We start from the raw sequence: 19,461 nt of genomic DNA, 5'->3' as shown, positions 1-19,461 counted from the left end.
AGGTAAAGCTAAAGGTAAAGCTAAAGGTAAAGCTAAAGGTAAAGCTAAAGCTTAAGCTAAAGGTAAAGCTAAAGGTAAAGCTACAGGTAAAGCTAAAGGTAAAGCTAAAGCTTAAGCTACAGGTAAAGCTAAAGGTAAAGCTACAGGTAAAGCTAAAGCTTAAGCTAAAGGTAAAGCTAAAGGTAAAGCTAAAGCTTAAGCTACAGGTAAAGCTAAAGGTAAAGCTAAAGGTAAAGCTAAAGCTTAAGCTACAGGTAAAGCTAAAGGTAAAGCTACATGTAAAGCTAAAGCTTAAGCTAAAGGTAAAGCTAAAGGTAAAGCTAAAGCTTAAGCTAAAGGTAAAGCTAAAGGTAAAGCTAAAGGTAAAGCTAAAGGTAAAGCTAAAGGTAAAGCTAAAGGTAAGGGTACAGGTAAAGCTAAAGCTTAAGCTACAGGTAAAGCTAAAGGTAAAGCTAAAGCTAAAGCTAAAGGTAAAGCTAAAGGTAAAGCTAAAGCTAAAGCTAAAGCTAAAGGTAAAGCTAAAGGTAAGGGTACAGGTAAAGCTAAAGCTTAAGCTAAAGGTAAAGCTAAAGGTAAAGCTAAAGGTAAGGGTACAGGTAAAGCTAAAGCTTAAGCTAAAGGTAAAGCTAAAGGTAAAGCTAAAGCTTAAGCTAAAGGTAAAGCTAAAGGTAAAGCTAAAGCTTAAGCTAAAGGTAAAGCTAAAGGTAAAGCTAAAGGTAAAGCTAAAGGTAAAGCTAAAGGTAAAGCTAAAGCTTAAGCTAAAGGTAAAGCTAAAGGTAAAGCTAAAGGTAAAGCTAAAGCTAAAGCTACAGATAAAGCTGGTCCGATCCGTCTCTGTTCACACCTGAGATCCGGGTCGACCTTAAGCAGCTGTGTAGAAGATCCGCTCCCTGTGAACATCTCGTCCTCTCTCTGACCCTCAGAACATCTCGTCCTCTCTCTGACCCTCAGAACATCTCGTCCTCTCTCTGACCCTCAGAACCCGCTCCCTGTGAACATCTCGTCCTCTCTCTGACCCGCAGAACCCCGTCTTCGGCTTCTGCTTCGACCTGGTGGGGAAGCAGTGCTTCGACATCGTCATCATGGTGCTGATCCTGCTCAACATGATCACCATGATGGTGGAGACGGACGAGCAGCCGCAGGAGATGGAGAGGATCCTGTACAACTTCAACCTGGGCTTCATCGTGGTCTTCACCTGCGAGTGCATGCTGAAGATCCTGGCCCTCAGGTGCTACTACTTCACCGTGGGCTGGAACATCTTCGACTTCGTGGTGGTCATCCTCTCCATCGTGGGTGAGTGGCTCTGTGAGGAGATCATCTGAACCAGGTCAGGGCAGACTGTGGTGAACCTCCCTCAGGTGGAGAAGACCTTCACCTGAGGGGGAGTGAACAACATCAGCGTTTTTCACATTTCTAGTTCTGACAGATCTGAGGTTTGATTTTCTTTCACTGAAAAGAGATTATTTATCTTTACACCATGGTCTGGGTGAATCCTGGACTCTGATTGGCTGGTGCATTATTGTGGTATAACCGCACACGTAGTCCGGTAGTTAAATAGACACAGACGCAGCTCGTCATAGAAGGGGGCGTGGCTTCGCCGAGGGGGAAAATAGAATCTTTAGAGAAACACAATGTTCCCTCTTTTTAGCCTTTTTCTGGTGGAATATGAACTTATTTATCACATAAATAAAGTCAGGTGAAAATCAGGCCCATGTGGATATTTTCTCACAGCAGATTGTTCAGTAGAAGTGAAAAAACGGCAGTTGTAGCTCGCGCTAGCTAACCGTTAGCATTAGCCCGATGCTAACATGTAGCATCAGGTTAGCATTCTCCGTTATTCATGTATTTATGGGCTGTTGAACCACTTTGCTCCTCCCCATGTCTTTGTATCATTATTTAGTAGAAACTATATTCATAATTCAGCGTTTGTTAAAGTAGTTTTTGAATAATTTCAAGAAAGTTTAGATTTTTCTCCAAATAGGTGGCGTTCACGATTTAGAATGTGATGATGTCATAATGTCAGATGGAGGGCGGGGCCAATACAACTCTATGGGAGAAATGCAGTTTTTGTAAGAAATCTCCAAAACGATAATTGACAAATGTTTTTCCTCTTCAGTATCTGATCGTGATTGGATTCAAAAACCTGTGATATTATTTTTTGTCTGAAAGTCTTTTCTATTGGACGACATCATGGTCATGTTTTCACATATTGTCACCACTTTTTGACATTTTTCAGAGATAATAATTGGACATTGGTTCACATGTGCCGACAGAGGAGACGATGAACTTTGTGATAGTTTTTGTTTCATGTGGATTCCTCCAGTCACGACTGAGATATGAGCCAAAAAACAAAGACATAAAAATATGCATTTTGTCAGTTACCACAGTTACCATAGTTACCGTCAGTTGATCCACCTCAATGTTAAACTATGGCTCTTTAGAATGTTGTGATGTCACGTGAACGCTACCTATTGTTTTTCCCCTTAACTGTTTTCAAACATGACCATATATGGGCGATTCCAGAGATGTGTCTGTATCTATGTGATTTTGTGTTAATTTCAACGTTTTTGGCCAAAACCAAACGTTTGCTAAATGTTTGTAGAGCAGAGTGAGCAGCTAGGTTAGCTACTGTTAATAACATATGAGCTTTACATTTCTATTGGAAACGGTTAAGGCTATTCATCATTTTCAGGCGTACATAAAATGATCCTGCATTGAAGCATCTTTGTCTGGATTAGTAAAGTCAAACATAAAAGTTTGAGTTGGGGGGGCCCAGGTGTGAGCGACTCCACCGCAGCTGTTTCCATAAACAGGTGAGCTGGTTGAGCTAGCTAGCTTTAGCTTCAGGTTAGGGACGGGCGGATCGATACCAAAGTATCGATATATCGATACCAAACGGCTACTTTTTAAGTATCGATATTGGGCAAAAAGTATCGATACTAATTTGCATATGTAAAAGAAGGCGGGGCAGCGATTATCAACACAAAAGGATGATTTATTTCTTTGTTCTGAGCCAAAACAGTCACAACAGCAAAGGATTGACCTGAGCCGGGCTGATCGTTCTGGTTTAGGTTCTGTTTGTCATTTAAGTATTAATTTAAAATGTTGTTTATGTTTTTAACTTCACATTAACATTGTTTAATTAACCTGTTAAAGTAATATCATTTTAATTGACCAGTTAATTATATAAAATAACCAGTTTTAGAAACGTATATTGATTGAAATACATTCACATATGAAATGACCAGTATCGATATCGACAAAAAGACCCCAAAAGTATCGGTATCGTATCGATTCCACAAAATGTGGTATCGCCCGTCCCTACTTCAGGCTAAACATCAGCGCCGTGCGTTATAACCGTCTAACGCGGCTCCGAGGTGTTTAATCGTTACTTATAGTTTTCTTTTTTGCGTAAATAATGATAGTTTCTGCAGGTCATCGACTTTACCCAAATCTAAAAAACTTCCTGGTTTTTCATCGCATTTTTGTTGCTCTTTGTTTTTGAGTTTTTAGTCCCTTTTTTGTTGTGTTATTGTTGCTCATTTCGTTTTTCATTTTAAGACTTTTATTTTGTTGACTCCACAAATTTAAGGCTTTTATTTTGAAAATTTAAGACTTTTATTTTGAAAAATCCACAAATTGAAGGCTTTTATTTTGAAAACAACACACATTTAAGGCTTTTATTTTGAAAATTCCATAAATTTAAGACTTTTATTTTGAAAACAACACAAATCTAAGACTTTTATTTTGAAAACACCACAAATCTAAGACTTTTATTTTGAAAACAACACAAATCTAAGACTTTTATTTTGAAAACAACACAAATCTAAGACTTTTATTTTGAAAACAACACAAATCTAAGACTTTTAATTTGAAAATTCCATAACTGTATTATTATTTATTTTTTGTCGCTCTTTGTTCTTGAGTTTTTAGTCCCTTTTTTGTTGTTTTTGTTGCTTTTCGTTTTTCATTTTTGTCGTTTTTGTCATTTTTTTCCATCTCATATTTGTTGGGTTGTTTTTTATGTAACTGTGATCAGAAAAAAACCCCGAAAACACAACCAAAAAAGGAGGATAAAGTGACCTCATAACGAGAAACAGGCTTAGATCCGTTCAGCAGGTCTTAGCTTTCAAATGAGGCGTTAGATTTGGGTAAAGCCGGAGTGAAGGCGCCGGGTTCAGGCGGAGGTTTGGAGCTGCTGTCAGTCTGATTTACTCCTCACGGGTCCCAGGGGGCAGCACTGATCACCGCTCTTACCTTCACCCCGGAGCCCCCCCCTCCTCCCCCCCCCCTCCTCCCCCGCTCCCCCCCCCCGCACACAGATGTCCATCTCCTCCCCCCTCACACGTCCATCACCCCCTCTGAGGCCCCTCCCCCCTCACACGTCCATCACCCCCTCTGAGGCCCCTCCCCCTGCACTCGAGGCGCTGCAGGTGGAAAAACAGTCACTCCAACATGTCTGTCTCATCCACACGGACCGAGATCCAAATATGGGCATTTCCTGTGTGGGAGGCGGCTAAAGGCGGGACTAATAACACAAATTTAAGACTTTTATTTTGAAAATTCCATAAATTTAAGACTTTTTTTTCGAAAACAGCACAAATCTAAGACTTTTATTTTGAAAACACCACAAATCTAAGACTTTTATTTTGAAAACACCACAAATCCAAGACTTTTATTTTGAAAACAACACAAATCCAAGACTTTTATTTTGAAAACACCACAAATTTAAGACTTTTATTTTGAAAACAACATAAATTAAGACTTTTATTTTGAAAACATCACAAATCTAAGACTTTTATTTTGAAAACAACATAAATTAAGACTTTTATTTTGAAAACAACACAAATCTAAGACTTTTATTTTGAAAACATCACAAATCTAAGACTTTTATTTTGAAAACAACACAAATCTAAGACTTTTATTTTGAAAACAACACAAATTTAAGACTTTTATTTGAAAACAACACAAATCTAAGGCTTTTATTTTGAAAACAACACAAATCTAAGGCTTTTATTTTGAAAATTCCATAAATGTAAGACTTTTATTTTGAAAATTCCATAAATTTAAGGCTTTTATTTTGAAAACAACGCAAATCTAAGACTTTTATTTTGAAAACAACACAAATGTAAGACTTTTATTTTGAAAACAACACAAATTTAAGGCTTTTATTTTGAAAACAACACAAATGTAAGACTTTTATTGTAAAAACAAGACAAGATATGACTTTTATTTTGAAAACAACACAAATCTAAGACTTTTAATTTGAAAATTCCATAAATGTACGACTTTTATTTGAAAACACCTGCTTCATTTGAGCGTTTTTTTGTTGTTTTCACACAGGTCGTCTCAGTTTAGTTTTTTTGGCTCCATGTTTTAAGATCCACAGTTTTCCTCATGAATCTGTTTAAAGCAACAAATCCACGTTCTGTCACGTTCTGTCTGCGTCCGGAGAAGTTCTCTTTAACGTTCCATCATTTAACAAAGAGGAAATGTAGATCTTTAGCACACGGAGGTGACGGCAGGTCATTTTGTTTGTTTTTTTAGGCTGGTTTCTGTATTGTTTATGTGTAATAGTTTCCCCATATCCACCTGCAGCGTCTGCGGGGGCCGAGGCTCATATTCCCCTGGTGTCACGGCGCCCCCTGCAGGACGAAGGCGGTCACTGAACCCGCCTCAATCACGTCTCAGTAAAAAACCCGAGCAGGATCTGTTTGTTTAAAAAGAAAAGGAGTCGAACGCTGAACGCCTCCTCAGCCCCAGAGCCAGAGCTGCTGCTGCTGTGCCCCCCCCCCCCGTCCCCGCCCCCCCACCCCGGGTTCAGACGGAGCTGTTGCATTGTGGGAAACGCAGTCTGCGGCAGTTACTCATCGCTGACACACAACTGAGTTATGAAGCGATGAAGACATCCATCAACGACAATCAGCCCCGACTGAGGCCAGAGAGGGGGAGGGGGGGAGGGAGGAGAGGGGGGGAGAGAGGAGAGGGGAGAGAGAGGGGAAGAGAGGGGGGAGGGCCTGACAACGGAGGGGAGGGCCAAACATAACGGAGGGGAGGAGGTAGGGACACTCCCAAAAGGCCGTTTTCACAGTTTCCACAAACAGCCTGTGTTTAACCTCTTAATCGCCTTTTCTCCAGTTCGGCTTCACCCAAATCTAAAAGATCCAAGGCCGTGGGAACCGAGCGTGCTGAGGGCGCTGCAGCACCCCCTGGTGGATAGTTTGTGAACTGCAGGCAATATTAACCCCTTAACTCCCACCTGAAGCGAGCACATTTTCTCCAGCTTTACCCCAATGCAAAAGCTTCTGGAAAAAAGGAGTGAAAATAGCAACAAAACTGAGACGAAAACAAGGATTAAAGTGTGGAAAAAGTGAGAAAACAATTGGCAAAAATGTGATGAAAATGTGTTACGAATTTGACAAAAAAAATGACAAAAATTCAATAAAAATTTGACAAAAAATGACCAAAAAATCCAAATTTTACAAAAAAAGACAAAAAAAGACAAAAAAATGACAAAAAAATGACAAAAATTTGACAAACATTTGACAAAAAATGACGAAAAAATGACAAAAAATTGACAAAAAATTGACAAAAATTTGACCAAAAAATTACATGAATGTGATAAAACAAATGATAAAATAGTCACAAAAATGAGAAAAATTTGACTAAAAATTTAGAAAAATTGACAAAAAAATGCGAATAATTTGACGAAAAAATGACAAAAAAATGACAAAAAATGACAAAAAAATGACAAAAAATTGACAAACATTTGACAAAAAATGACGAAAAAATGACCAAAAAATGACAAAAATTCAATAAAAATTTGACAAAAAATGACAAAAATTTGACAAAAAATGGACAAAAAATGGACAAAAAAATGACAAAAAAAAGACAAAAATTTGACAAAATTTGACAAAATTTGACAAAAAATGACAAAAAAATGACAAAAATATCAAAATTTGACAAAAAAATGACAAAAATTTGACCAAAAAATTACATGAATGTGATAAAACAAATGATAAAATAGTCACAAAAATGAGAAAAATTTGACTAAAAATTTAGAAAAATTGACAAAAAAATGCGAATAATTTGACGAAAAAATGACAAAAAATGTGACAAAAAAATGACAAAATATGACAAAAAAGTGATAAGAATTTGACAAAAAAATTTGAATAATTTGATGTAAAAGTGGCAAAAAAGTCACGAAAATGTAACAAAAATGACTCGACTGCCCAACAAAGTGATGAAAAAAAATCTGACGTGAGGAAAAAGATCATTTAGTTTTGCAGGTCTTTCAAATGAGGCGTTACACTGGCCTACAGGATTTGGGTAAAGCTGAACTGGAGAAAATGCTCTCGGTTCAGGCGGGAGTTAAGAGGTTAATAAAGGATTTATGCACAGAAACAGTATTTTGGGGGTACATTTTGTCCCTCAGCGCCCCCTAACTAAAACATCCTCCCACGGCTCTGAAAAGATCACACTGCGTTCCAGATGCAAATTATACTTCAGTGTCAAAAACTCACGGATGGTTTTGTGTCTCAGTCCGGGATGATCAGTTTCAGGTTAAGCCCAGTTAAAGGACGTTCCTCATTATTAAGCAGATCGTCATTTTCAAGCAATAAGGGAAAGAAAAAGGATCTGCTGATGGAAAGCGTGAAATACTTCGATATTTCAGTAAAGATGATATAATAATATAATCATCGAACTGATCAGAGATTTTTGGATGATTCAGACACTCGGGTTTGTGCCGATAAAGGCACAATGAGGACGGTTTCTGCCAGACAAACGCATCAGATTAAGAGAACAGATGCTACAAAGCCGGAGTCTCCCGAACATGAAGGTGTCGGACCCTCCAGAGCAAAATGAGAAAGTGCCAGTGAGTCGCGGGACAAACACGGCGATGTCAAGCACAAAACACATATAACTGCAAATTATAAAGTTACTTTATTTTATTTACTTTTTATTTTTTTCGACAGCCTACATTTGCCTTTGATTCTATCTATGCAAATAAGATGCTATAATAAAACAAATGGTAACTATGGCAAAAGCCTAATTTTAGTAGAACAAAATCAACACCTGTATCTACAGCACCGACAGTTCACTTTGAAGAAAATGCCACATTAGATTATTTTGAAATATCAGTTCAGCATCAATTCTTTTATTCAAGTCAGTTTTTAACATATACTGTTGTTAATGTCAACGACGTTTGCGATTAAAGTTGGAAAACTGTGAAAGTTGATGCTAAAACGTTCTGTGATTAATAAACACCAAGACACCACAACAGTGTTTCCTTAAGGCGAGACACTGCAGGTGAACAGGGAAGAAATTTAAATGTACAGATGTCAATTTGAAACTTGTGCTGTCGATCACTGACATAAACGTGAGAAACAAATACATGGCAAGTTTTCTGTCATTTTATCTTTTCATATAAGAACAAGGTGTTTTATGCCTAAAAATGCCCCAAATTTCCCATCTTTTCGGCAACGAAATCTGAATAATGGACAGAGCTACATTCAAATGTATGGTTTCATTTTATTAATGAGTTGCCGACACTTTCTCAGAGCGGATTTAGGATTTCTTGTTTAGTTTTAAAATAATCTGTTTTTAGTGGAAAATTTTGTAAAAATGTAATTTTCGCCTTATTTTTTGACATTCAAAACTCAATAAATGGGGCTTAAGGGATTAAATAATAAAAAATCCCTCTGAAAAAATCTTCCAAATCTTGTTCAGTCCAAGGCTGGAAAATGTGAGTCTTTAGGTCCGACTGACGTGAACATAGCGTCGCCACAATGACAGAAACATGTGTTTGGAGAAAAAGGCCCTTGAAATTGCATTCTCCCATATAAGTCTATGGGGGAACATTGAACCAGCGCAATATTTAAACATGTTTTTGTGAAGATTAGGCATATTTTCTGTTTCCGGGTGAAGCTTGTATGTTCAGAGACAGATTTGGCCCAAAACCTGAAAACTGAAAAAATTGAGTTTTGCCTGTAGTGTCTCCCCTTAACTTCGCGAAAGGAGTGAAACAGCGCCCCCAATTTGACGCTGGTGGTCAAAAAGTGTACTGCATCCATGTTTACCATTGAGAATGAATGGCGCAAAAGTAGTTCACTCTCTGGCGGGCCGGAGCTGCAGCTGTGCGTAAACCTTCTGTCCCGGGTGCTGGGTTCAGGTCAGTCTCACGTTGGGGTAAAGCCCGTCCTCACTGACCTTCGCTCCTCCTCTCCCTCCTCTTCCTCCTCCTCAGGGATCGTCCTCGCCGACATCATCGAGAAGTACTTCGTGTCGCCCACGCTGTTCCGAGTGATCCGGTTGGCTCGTATCGGGCGGATCCTGCGCCTGATCCGCGGCGCCAAAGGGATCCGCACGCTGCTGTTCGCCCTGATGATGTCGCTGCCCGCGCTCTTCAACATCGGCCTGCTCCTCTTCCTCGTCATGTTCATCTACGCCATCTTCGGCATGGCCAACTTCGCCTACGTCAAGCGGCAGAACGGCATCGACGACATGTTCAACTTCGAGACCTTCGGGAACAGCATGCTGTGCCTGTTCCAGATCACCACGTCTGCTGGGTGAGTGCTGCGCAAAACATGTACAACAGGAGCTCAAACATGTTCTAGGCCGCTGACCCCGATCCTCAGATATGAACCTCATTCCTTATGCCCATGTCCCGTCTTACTTTCCCCCATGTCCCCTCTTACTTTCCCCCATGTCCCCTCTTACTTTCCCCCATGTCCCCCCTTACTTTCCCCCATGTCCCTCCTTACTTTCCCCCATGTCCCCTCTTACTTTCCCCCATGTCCCCTCTTACTTTCCCCCATGTCCCCTCTTACTTTCCCCCATGTCCCCTCTTACTTTCCCCATGTCCCCTCTTACTTTCCCCCATGTCCCCCCTTACTTACCTCCATGTCCCCTCTTACTTTCCCCCATGTCCCCTCTTACTTTCCCCCATGTCCCCTCTTACTTTCCCCCATGTCCCCTCTTACTTTCCCCCATGTCCCCTCTTACTTTCCCCCATGTCCCCCCTTACTTTCCCCCATGTCCCCCCTTACTTTCCCCCATGTCCCCTCTTACTTTCCCCCATGTCCCCTCTTACTTTCCCCCATGTCCCCCCTTACTTTCCCCCATGTCCCCTCTTACTTTCCCCCATGTCCCCTCTTACTTTCCCCCATGTCCCGTCTTACTTTCCCCCATGTCCCCTCTTACTTTCCCCCATGTCCCCTCTTACTTTCCCCCATGTCCCTCTTACTTTCCCCCATGTCCCCCCTTACTTTCCCCCATGTCCCCCCTTACTTTCCCCCATGTCCCTTCTTACTTTCCCCCATGTCCCCTCTTACTTTCCCCCATGTCCCCTCTTACTTTCCCCCATGTCCCCTCTTACTTTCCCCCATGTCCCCTCTTACTCTCCCCCATGTCCCCTCTTACTTTCCCCCATGTCCCCTCTTACTTTCCCCCATGTCCCCTCTTACTTTCCCCCATGTCCCCTCTTACTTTCCCCCATGTCCCCTCTTACTTTCCCCCATGTCCCCTCTTACTTTCCCCCATGTCCCCCCTTACTTTCCCCCATGTCCCCTCTTACTTTCCCCCATGTCCCCTCTTACTTTCCCCCATGTCCCCCCTTACTTTCCCCCATGTCCCCTCTCACTTTCCCCCATGTCCCCTCTTACTTTCCCACATGTCCCCTCTTACTTTCCCCCATGTCCCTCCTTACTTTCCCCCATGTCCCCTCTTACTTTCCCCCATGTCCCCTCTTACTTTCCCCCATGTCCCCTCTTACTTTCCCCCATGTCCCCTCTTACTTTCCCCCATGTCCCCTCTTACTTTCCCCCATGTCCCCTCTTACTTTCCCCCATGTCCTCTCTTACTTTCCCCCATGTCCCCTCTTACTCTCCCCCATGTCCCCTCTTACTTTCCCCCATGTCCCCCCTTACTTTCCCCCATGTCCCCTCTTACTTTCCCCCATGTCCCCTCTTACTTTCCCCCATGTCCCCTCTTACTTTCCCCCATGTCCCCTCTTACTTTCCCCCATGTCCCCCCTTACTTTCCCCCATGTCCCCCCTTACTTTCCCCCATGTCCCCTCTTACTTTCCCCCATGTCCCCTCTTACTTTCCCCCATGTCCCCTCTTACTTTCCCCCATGTCCCCTCTTACTTTCCCCCATGTCCCCTCTTACTTTCCCCCATGTCCCCTCTTACTTTCCCCCATGTCCCCTCTTACTTTCCCCCATGTCCCCCCTTACTTTCCCCCATGTCCCCCCTTACTTTCCCCCATGTCCCCCCTTACTTTCCCCCATGTCCCCTCTTACTTTCCCCCATGTCCCCTCTTACTTTCCCCCATGTCCCCTCTCACTTTCCCCCATGTCCCCTCTTACTTTCCCACATGTCCCCTCTTACTTTCCCCCATGTCCCTCCTTACTTTCCCCCATGTCCCCTCTTACTTTCCCCCATGTCCCCTCTTACTTTCCCCCATGTCCCCTCTTACTTTCCCCCATGTCCCCTCTTACTTTCCCCCATGTCCCTCTTACTTTCCCCCATGTCCCCTCTTACTTTCCCCCATGTCCCCCCTTACTTTCCCCCATGTCCCCTCTTACTTTCCCCCATGTCCCCTCTTACTTTCCCCCATGTCCCCTCTTACTTTCCCCCATGTCCCCTCTTACTTTCCCCCATGTCCCCTCTTACTTTCCCCCATGTCCCCCCTTACTTTCCCCCATGTCCCCTCTTACTTTCCCCCATGTCCCGTCTTTCTTTCCCCCAAGTCCCCCCTTACTTTCCCCCATGTCCCCTCTTTCTTTCCCCCATGTCCCCCCTTACTTTCCCCCATGTCCCCTCTTACTTTCCCCCATGTCCCGTCTTACTTTCCCCCATGTCCCCTCTTACTTTCCCACATGTCCCCTCTTACTTTCCCCCATGTCCCCTCTTACTTTCCCCCATGTCCCCTCTTACTTTCCCCCATGTCCCCTCTTACTTTCCCCCATGTCCCCTCTTACTTTCCCCCATGTCCCCTCTTACTTCCCCCCATGTCCCCTCTTACTTTCCCCCTTGTCCCCTCTTTCTTTCCCCCATGTCCCCTCTTACTTTCCCCCATGTCCTCCTTTACTTTCCCCCATGTCCCCTCTTACTTTCCCCCATGTCCCCCCTTACTTTCCCCCATGTCCCCTCTTACTTTCCCCCATGTCCTCCTTTACTTTCCCCCATGTCCCCTCTTACTTTCCCCCATGTCCCCCCTTACTTTCCCTCATGTCCCCTCTTACTTTCCCCCATGTCCCCTCTTACTTTCCCCCATGTCCCCCTTTACTTTCCCCATGTCCTCTCTTACTTTCCCCCATGTCCCCCCTTACTTTCCCTCATGTCCCCTCTTACTTTCCCCCATGTCCCCTCTTACTTTCCCCCATGTCCCCCCTTACTTTCCCCCATGTCCCCTCTTACTTTCCCCCATGTCCCCTCTTACTTTCCCCCATGTCCCCTCTTACTTTCCCCCATGTCCCCTCTTACTTTCCCCCATGTCCCCTCTTACTTTCCCCCATGTCCCGTCTTACTTTCCCCCATGTCCCCTCTTACTTTCCCCCATGTCCCCCCTTACTTTCCCCCATGTCCCCCCTTACTTTCCCCCATGTCCCCTCTTACTTTCCCCCATGTCCCCTCTTACTTTCCCCCATGTCCCCTCTTACTTTCCCCCATGTCCCCTCTTACTTTCCCCATGTCCCCTCTTATTTTCCCCCATGTCCCCTCTTACTTTCCCCCATGTCCCCTCTTACTTTCCCCCATGTCCCCTCTTACTTTCCCCCATGTCCCCTCTTACTTTCCCCCATGTCCCCTCTTACTTTCCCCCATGTCCCTCCTTACTTTCCCCCATGTCCCCCCTTACTTTCCCCCATGTCCCCCCTTACTTTCCCCCATGTCCCCTCTTACTTTCCCCCATGTCCCCTCTTACTTTCCCCCATGTCCCCCATTACTTTCCCCTATGTCCCCTCTTACTTCCCCCCATGTCCCCTCTTACTTTCCCCCATGTCCCCTCTTACTTTCCCCCATGTCCCCTCTTACTTTCCCCCATGTCCCCTCTTACTTTCCCCCATGTCCCCTCTTACTTTCCCCCATGTCCCCCATTACTTTCCCCTATGTCCCCTCTTACTTCCCCCCATGTCCCCTCTTACTTTCCCCCATGTCCCCCCTTACTTCCCCCCATGTCCCCTCTTACTTTCCCCCATGTCCCCACTTACTTTCCCCCATGTCCCCTCTTACTTTCCCCCATGTCCCCTCTTACTTTCCCCCATGTCCCCCCTTACTTTCCCCCATGTCCCTCCTTACTTTCCCCCATGTCCCCCCTTACTTTCCCCCATGTCCCCCCTTACTTTCCCCCATGTCCCCCCTTACTTTCCCCCATGTCCCCTCTTACTTTCCCCCATGTCCCCTCTTACTTTCCCCCATGTCCCCTCTTACTTTCCCCATGTCCCCTCTTATTTTCCCCCATGTCCCCTCTTACTTTCCCCCATGTCCCCTCTTACTTTCCCCCATGTCCCCTCTTACTTTCCCCCATGTCCCCTCTTACTTTCCCCCATGTCCCTCCTTACTTTCCCCCATGTCCCCCCTTACTTTCCCCCATGTCCCCCCTTACTTTCCCCCATGTCCCCTCTTACTTTCCCCCATGTCCCCTCTTACTTTCCCCCATGTCCCCCATTACTTTCCCCTATGTCCCCTCTTACTTCCCCCCATGTCCCCTCTTACTTTCCCCCATGTCCCCTCTTACTTTCCCCCATGTCCCCTCTTACTTTCCCCCATGTCCCCTCTTACTTTCCCCCATGTCCCCTCTTACTTTCCCCCATGTCCCCTCTTACTTTCCCCCATGTCCCCTCTTACTTTCCCCCATGTCCCCTCTTACTTTCCCCCATGTCCCCCATTACTTTCCCCTATGTCCCCTCTTTCTTCCCCCCATGTCCCCTCTTACTTTCCCCCATGTCCCCCCTTACTTCCCCCCATGTCCCCTCTTACTTTCCCCCATGTCCCCACTTACTTTCCCCCATGTCCCCTCTTACTTTCCCCCATGTCCCCTCTTACTTTCCCCCATGTCCCCTCTTACTTTCCCCCATGTCCCCCCTTACTTTCCCCCATGTCCCCCCTTACTTTCCCCCATGTCCTCTCTTACTTTCCCCCATGTCCCCCCTTACTTTCCCCCATGTCCTCTCTTACTTTCCCCCATGTCCCCCCTTACTTTCCCCCATGTCTCCTCTTACTTTCCCCCATGTCCCCCCTTACTTTCCCCCATGTCCCCTCTTACTTTCCCCCATGTCCCCCCTTACTTTCCCCCATGTCCCCTCTTTCCTCATGTCTGATGCTGTGACTATGGGCCGTAGGTGGGACGGGCTGCTGGGGCCAATCCTCAACAACTCGCCGCAGGAGTGTAACCCGGACCTGCCCCACACGGGCACCACGGTGCGCGGGAACTGCGGGAACCCGTCGGTCGGCATCACCTTCTTCGTCACCTACATCATCATCTCCTTCCTCATCGTGGTCAACATGTACATCGCCATCATCCTGGAGAACTTCAGCGTGGCCACGGAGGAGAGCACGGAGCCCCTGAGCGAGGACGACTTCGAGATGTTCTACGAAGGTCAGGCCAGTCCCACGTTAAGGGGGGAAGTAAGAGGGGACATGGGGGAAAGTAAGAGGGGACATGGGGGAAAGTAAGAGGGGACATGGGGGAAAGTAAGGGGGGACATGGGGGAAAGTAAGAGTGGACATGGGGGAAAGTAAGAGGGGACATGGGGGAAAGTAAGGGGGGACATGGGGGAAAGTAAGGGGGGACATGGGGGAAAGTAAGAGGAGACATGGGGGAAAGTAAGAGGGGACATGGGGGAAAGTAAGAGGGGACATGGGGGAAAGTAAGGAGGGACATGGGGGAAAGTAAGAGGGGACATGGGGGAAAGTAAGAGGGGACATGGGGGGAAGTAAGAGGGGACATGGGGGAAAGTAAGAGGGGACATGGGGGAAAGTAAGAGGGGACATGGGGGAAAGTAAGGGGGGACATGGGGGAGAGTAAGAGGGGACATGGGGGAAAGTAAGAGGGGACATGGGGGAAAGTAAGACGGGACATGGGGGAAAGTAAGAAGAGACATGGGGGAAAGGAAGAAGGGACATGTGGGAAAGTAAGAGGGGACATGGGGGAAAGTAAGAGGGGACATGGGGGAAAGTAAGACGGGACATGGGGGAAAGTAAGAAGAGACATGGGGGAAAGTAAGAGGGGACATGTGGGAAAGTAAGAGGGGACATGTGGGAAAGTAAGAGGGGACATGGGGGAAAGTAAGAGGGGACATGGGGGAAAGTAAGGGGGGACATGGGGGAAAGTAAGGGGGGACATGGGGGAAAGTAAGAGGGGACATGGGGGAAAGTAAGGGGGGACATGGGGGAAAGTAAGGGGGGACATGGGGGAAAGTAAGAGGAGACATGGGGGAAAGTAAGACGGGACATGGGGGAAAGTAAGAGGGGACATGGGGGAAAGTAAAGGGGGACATGGGGGAAAGTAAGAGGGGACATGGGGGAAAGTAAGGGGGGACATGGGGGAAAGTAAGAGGGGACATGGGGGAAAGTAAGAGGGGGCATGGGGGAAAGTAAGAGAGGACATGGGGGAAAGTAAGAGGGGACATGGGGGAAAGTAAGAGGGGACATGGGGGAAAGTAAGGAGGGACATGGGGGAAATGAAGAGGGGACATGGGGGAAAGTAAGAGGGGACATGGGGGAAAGTAAGAGGGGACATGGGGGAAAGTAAGAGGGGGCATGGGGGAAAGTAAGAGAGGACATGGGGGAAAGTAAGAGGGGACATGGGGGAAAGTAAGAGGGGACATGGGGGAAAGTAGGGGGGGACGTGGGGGAAAGTAAGGAGGGACATGGGGGAAAGTAAGGAGGGACATGGGGGAAATGAAGAGGGGACATGGGGGAAAGTAAGAGGGGACATGGGGGAAAGTAAGAGGGGACATGGGGGAAAGTAAGAGGGGACATGGGGGAAAGTAAGAGGGGACATGGGGGGAAGTAAGAGGGGACATGGGGGAAAGTAAGAGGGGACATGGGGGAAAGTAAGAGGGGACATGGGGGAAAGTAAGAGGGGACATGAGGGAAAGTAAGAGGGGACATGGGGGAAAGTAAATGGGGACATGGGGGAAAGTAAATGGGGACATGGGGGAAAGTAAATGGGGACATGGGGGAAAGTGAAAGAAAAAAAAATTGGGGAAAAAAATAATGAAAATTGAGAAAACAATTGAGGGAGAACTGGGGGAAAAAAACTGTTAAAAATGGGGTGAAATAGGGAGAAAACATTGGGGAGAAAAATAAAGAAAACTTGGAAAAAAATCTGGCAAAATTTGAGGAAAATTGGGGAGAAAATATTGAGAGCAATAGCAGGAAATATCAGAAGTGTGACCTATAACCCTCTCCTTCTCCTTCTCCTCGTGAAGTGTGACCTATAACCCTCTCCTTCTCCTCCTCCTCCTCCTGAAGTGTGACCTATAACCCTCTCCTTCTCCTCCTTCTCCTCCTGAAGTCTGACCTTTAACCCTCTCCTTCTCCTCCTGAAGCGTGACCTGTAACCCTCTCCTTCTTCTCCTTCTCCTCCTTCTCCTCCTAAACCCGTCTGTTCTTTGTCTCCTGAAGTGTGACCTTTAACCCTCTCCTTCTCCTCCTTCTCCTCCTGAAGTGTGACCTTTAACCCTCTCCTTCTGCTCCTTCTCCTCCTGAAGTGTGACCTATAACCCTCTCCTTCTGCTCCTTCTCCTCCTAAACCCCGTCTGTTCTTTGCATGGGGGAAAGTAAGACGGGACATGGGGGAAAGTAAGGGGGGACATGGGGGAAAGTAAGAGGGGACATGGGGGAAAGTAAGAGGGGGCATGGGGGAAAGTAAGAGAGGACATGGGGGAAAGTAAGAGGGGACATGGGGGAAAGTAAGAGGGGACATGGGGGAAAGTAAGGAGGGACATGGGGGAAATGAAGAGGGGACATGGGGGAAAGTAAGAGGGGACATGGGGGAAAGTAAGAGGGGACATGGGGGAAAGTAAGAGGGGGCATGGGGGAAAGTAAGAGAGGACATGGGGGAAAGTAAGAGGGGACATGGGGGAAAGTAAGAGGGGACATGGGGGAAAGTAGGGGGGGACATGGGGGAAAGTAAGAGGGGACATGGGGGAAAGTAAGAGGGGACATGGGGGAAAGTAAGAGGGGGCATGGGGGAAAGTAAGAGAGGACATGGGGGAAAGTAAGAGGGGACATGGGGGAAAGTAAGAGGGGACATGGGGGAAAGTAGGGGGGGACGTGGGGGAAAGTAAGGAGGGACATGGGGGAAAGTAAGGAGGGACATGGGGGAAATGAAGAGGGGACATGGGGGAAAGTAAGAGGGGACATGGGGGAAAGTAAGAGGGGACATGGGGGAAAGTAAGAGGGGACATGGGGGAAAGTAAGAGGGGACATGGGGGGAAGTAAGAGGGGACATGGGGGAAAGTAAGAGGGGACATGGGGGAAAGTAAGAGGGGACATGGGGGAAAGTAAGAGGGGACATGAGGGAAAGTAAGAGGGGACATGGGGGAAAGTAAATGGGGACATGGGGGAAAGTAAATGGGGACATGGGGGAAAGTAAATGGGGACATGGGGGAAAGTAAGAGGGGACATGAGGGAAAGTAAGAGGGGACATGGGGGAAAGTAAGAGGGGACATGGGGGAAAGTAAGAGGGGACATGGGGGAAAGTAAGAGGGGACATGAGGGAAAGTAAGAGGGGACATGGGGGAAAGTAAATGGGGACATGGGGGAAAGTAAATGGGGACATGGGGGAAAGTAAATGGGGACATGGGGGAAAGTGAAAGAAAAAAAAATTGGGGAAAAAAATAATGAAAATTGAGAAAACAATTGAGGGAGAACTGGGGGAAAAAAACTGTTAAAAATGGGGTGAAATAGGGAGAAAACATTGGGGAGAAAAATAAAGAAAACTTGGAAAAAAATCTGGCAAAATTTGAGGAAAATTGGGGAGAAAATATTGAGAGCAATAGCAGGAAATATCAGAAGTGTGACCTATAACCCTCTCCTTCTCCTTCTCCTCGTGAAGTGTGACCTATAACCCTCTCCTTCTCCTCCTCCTCCTCCTGAAGTGTGACCTATAACCCTCTCCTTCTCCTCCTTCTCCTCCTGAAGTCTGACCTTTAACCCTCTCCTTCTCCTCCTGAAGCGTGACCTGTAACCCTCTCCTTCTTCTCCTTCTCCTCCTTCTCCTCCTAAACCCGTCTGTTCTTTGTCTCCTGAAGTGTGACCTTTAACCCTCTCCTTCTCCTCCTTCTCCTCCTGAAGTGTGACCTTTAACCCTCTCCTTCTGCTCCTTCTCCTCCTGAAGTGTGACCTATAACCCTCTCCTTCTGCTCCTTCTCCTCCTAAACCCCGTCTGTTCTTTGCTTCCTGAAGTGTGACCTTTAACCCTCTCCTTCTGCTCCTTCTCCTCCTGAAGTGTGACCTTTAACCCTCTCCTTCTGCTCCTTCTCCTCCTGAAGTGTGACCTATAACCCTCTCCTTCTCCTCCTTCTCCTCCTAAACCCCGTCTGTTCTTTGCTTCCTGAAGTGTGACCTTTAACCCTCTCCTTCTGCTCCTTCTCCTCCTGAAGTGTGACCTTTAACCCTCTCCTTCTCCTCCTGAAGTGTGACCTATAACCCTCTCCTTCTCCTCCTTCTCCTCCTAAACCCCGTCTGTTCTTTGCTTCCTGAAGTGTGACCTTTAACCCTCTCCTTCTGCTCCTTCTCCTCCTGAAGTGTGACCTATAACCCTCTCATTCTCCTCCTTCTCCTCCTGAAGTGTGACCTTTAACCCTCTCCTTCTTCTCCTTCTCCTCCTGAAGTGTGACCTATAACCCTCTCCTTCTTCTCCTTCTCCTCCTGAAGTGTGACCTATAACCCTGTCCTTCTCCTTCTCCTCCTGAAGTGTGACCTATAACCCTGTCCTTCTCCTTCTCCTCCTGAAGTGTGACCTATAACCCTCTCCTTCTTCTCCTCCTGAAGTGTGACCTATAACCCTCTCCTTCTCCTCCTGAAGTGTGACCTATAACCCTCTCCTTCTCCTTCTCCTCCTGAAGTGTGACCTGTAACCCTCTCCTTCTTCTTCTCCTCCTGAAGTGTGACCTTTAACCCTCTCCTTCTCCTCCTTCTCCTCCTGAAGTGTGACCTATAACCCTCTCCTTCTCCTTCTCCTCCTGAAGTGTGACCTATAACCCTCTCCTTCTCCTCCTTCTCCTCCTGAAGTGTGACCTATAACCCTCTCCTTCTCCTCCTTCTCCTCCTGAAGTGTGACCTATAACCCTCTCCTTCTCCTTCTCCTCCTGAAGTGTGACCTATAACCCTCTCCTTCTCCTCCTTCTCCTCCTGAAGTGTGACCTATAACCCTCTCCTTCTCCTCCTTGTCCTCCTGAAGTGTGACCTTTAACCCTCTCCTTCTCCTCCTTCTCCTCCTAAACCC

The 19,461-nt window shown here is 46.3% G+C and overlaps 1 protein-coding gene across 1 annotated transcript in view; it reads left to right on the top strand.

The window, feature by feature from the left end:
* The window catches only part of LOC306977839 (sodium channel protein type 2 subunit alpha-like), a gene marked incomplete at its 3' end in the record, with an annotated part of 145,736 nt that extends 126,643 nt beyond the window's left edge, over nucleotides 1-19,093 (top strand). The window contains exons 24-27 of the mRNA XM_079576278.1: nucleotides 1,023-1,293; nucleotides 9,248-9,569; nucleotides 14,345-14,630; nucleotides 19,082-19,093. Coding sequence (XP_079432404.1) covers nucleotides 1,023-1,293; nucleotides 9,248-9,569; nucleotides 14,345-14,630; nucleotides 19,082-19,093 — 891 coding nt within the window. The remainder of the gene's footprint in view (nucleotides 1-1,022; nucleotides 1,294-9,247; nucleotides 9,570-14,344; nucleotides 14,631-19,081) is intronic.
* Between the last annotated feature and the right edge of the window lie 368 nt (nucleotides 19,094-19,461).

Source organism: Gobius niger (genome assembly GCF_951799975.1).
Source record: "Gobius niger genome assembly, chromosome: 18".
Lineage (NCBI taxonomy): Eukaryota > Metazoa > Chordata > Actinopteri > Gobiiformes > Gobiidae > Gobius > Gobius niger.
The sequence above is the reverse complement of the archived record's forward strand: the minus strand, read 5'-3'. Positions and strand labels throughout refer to the sequence as shown.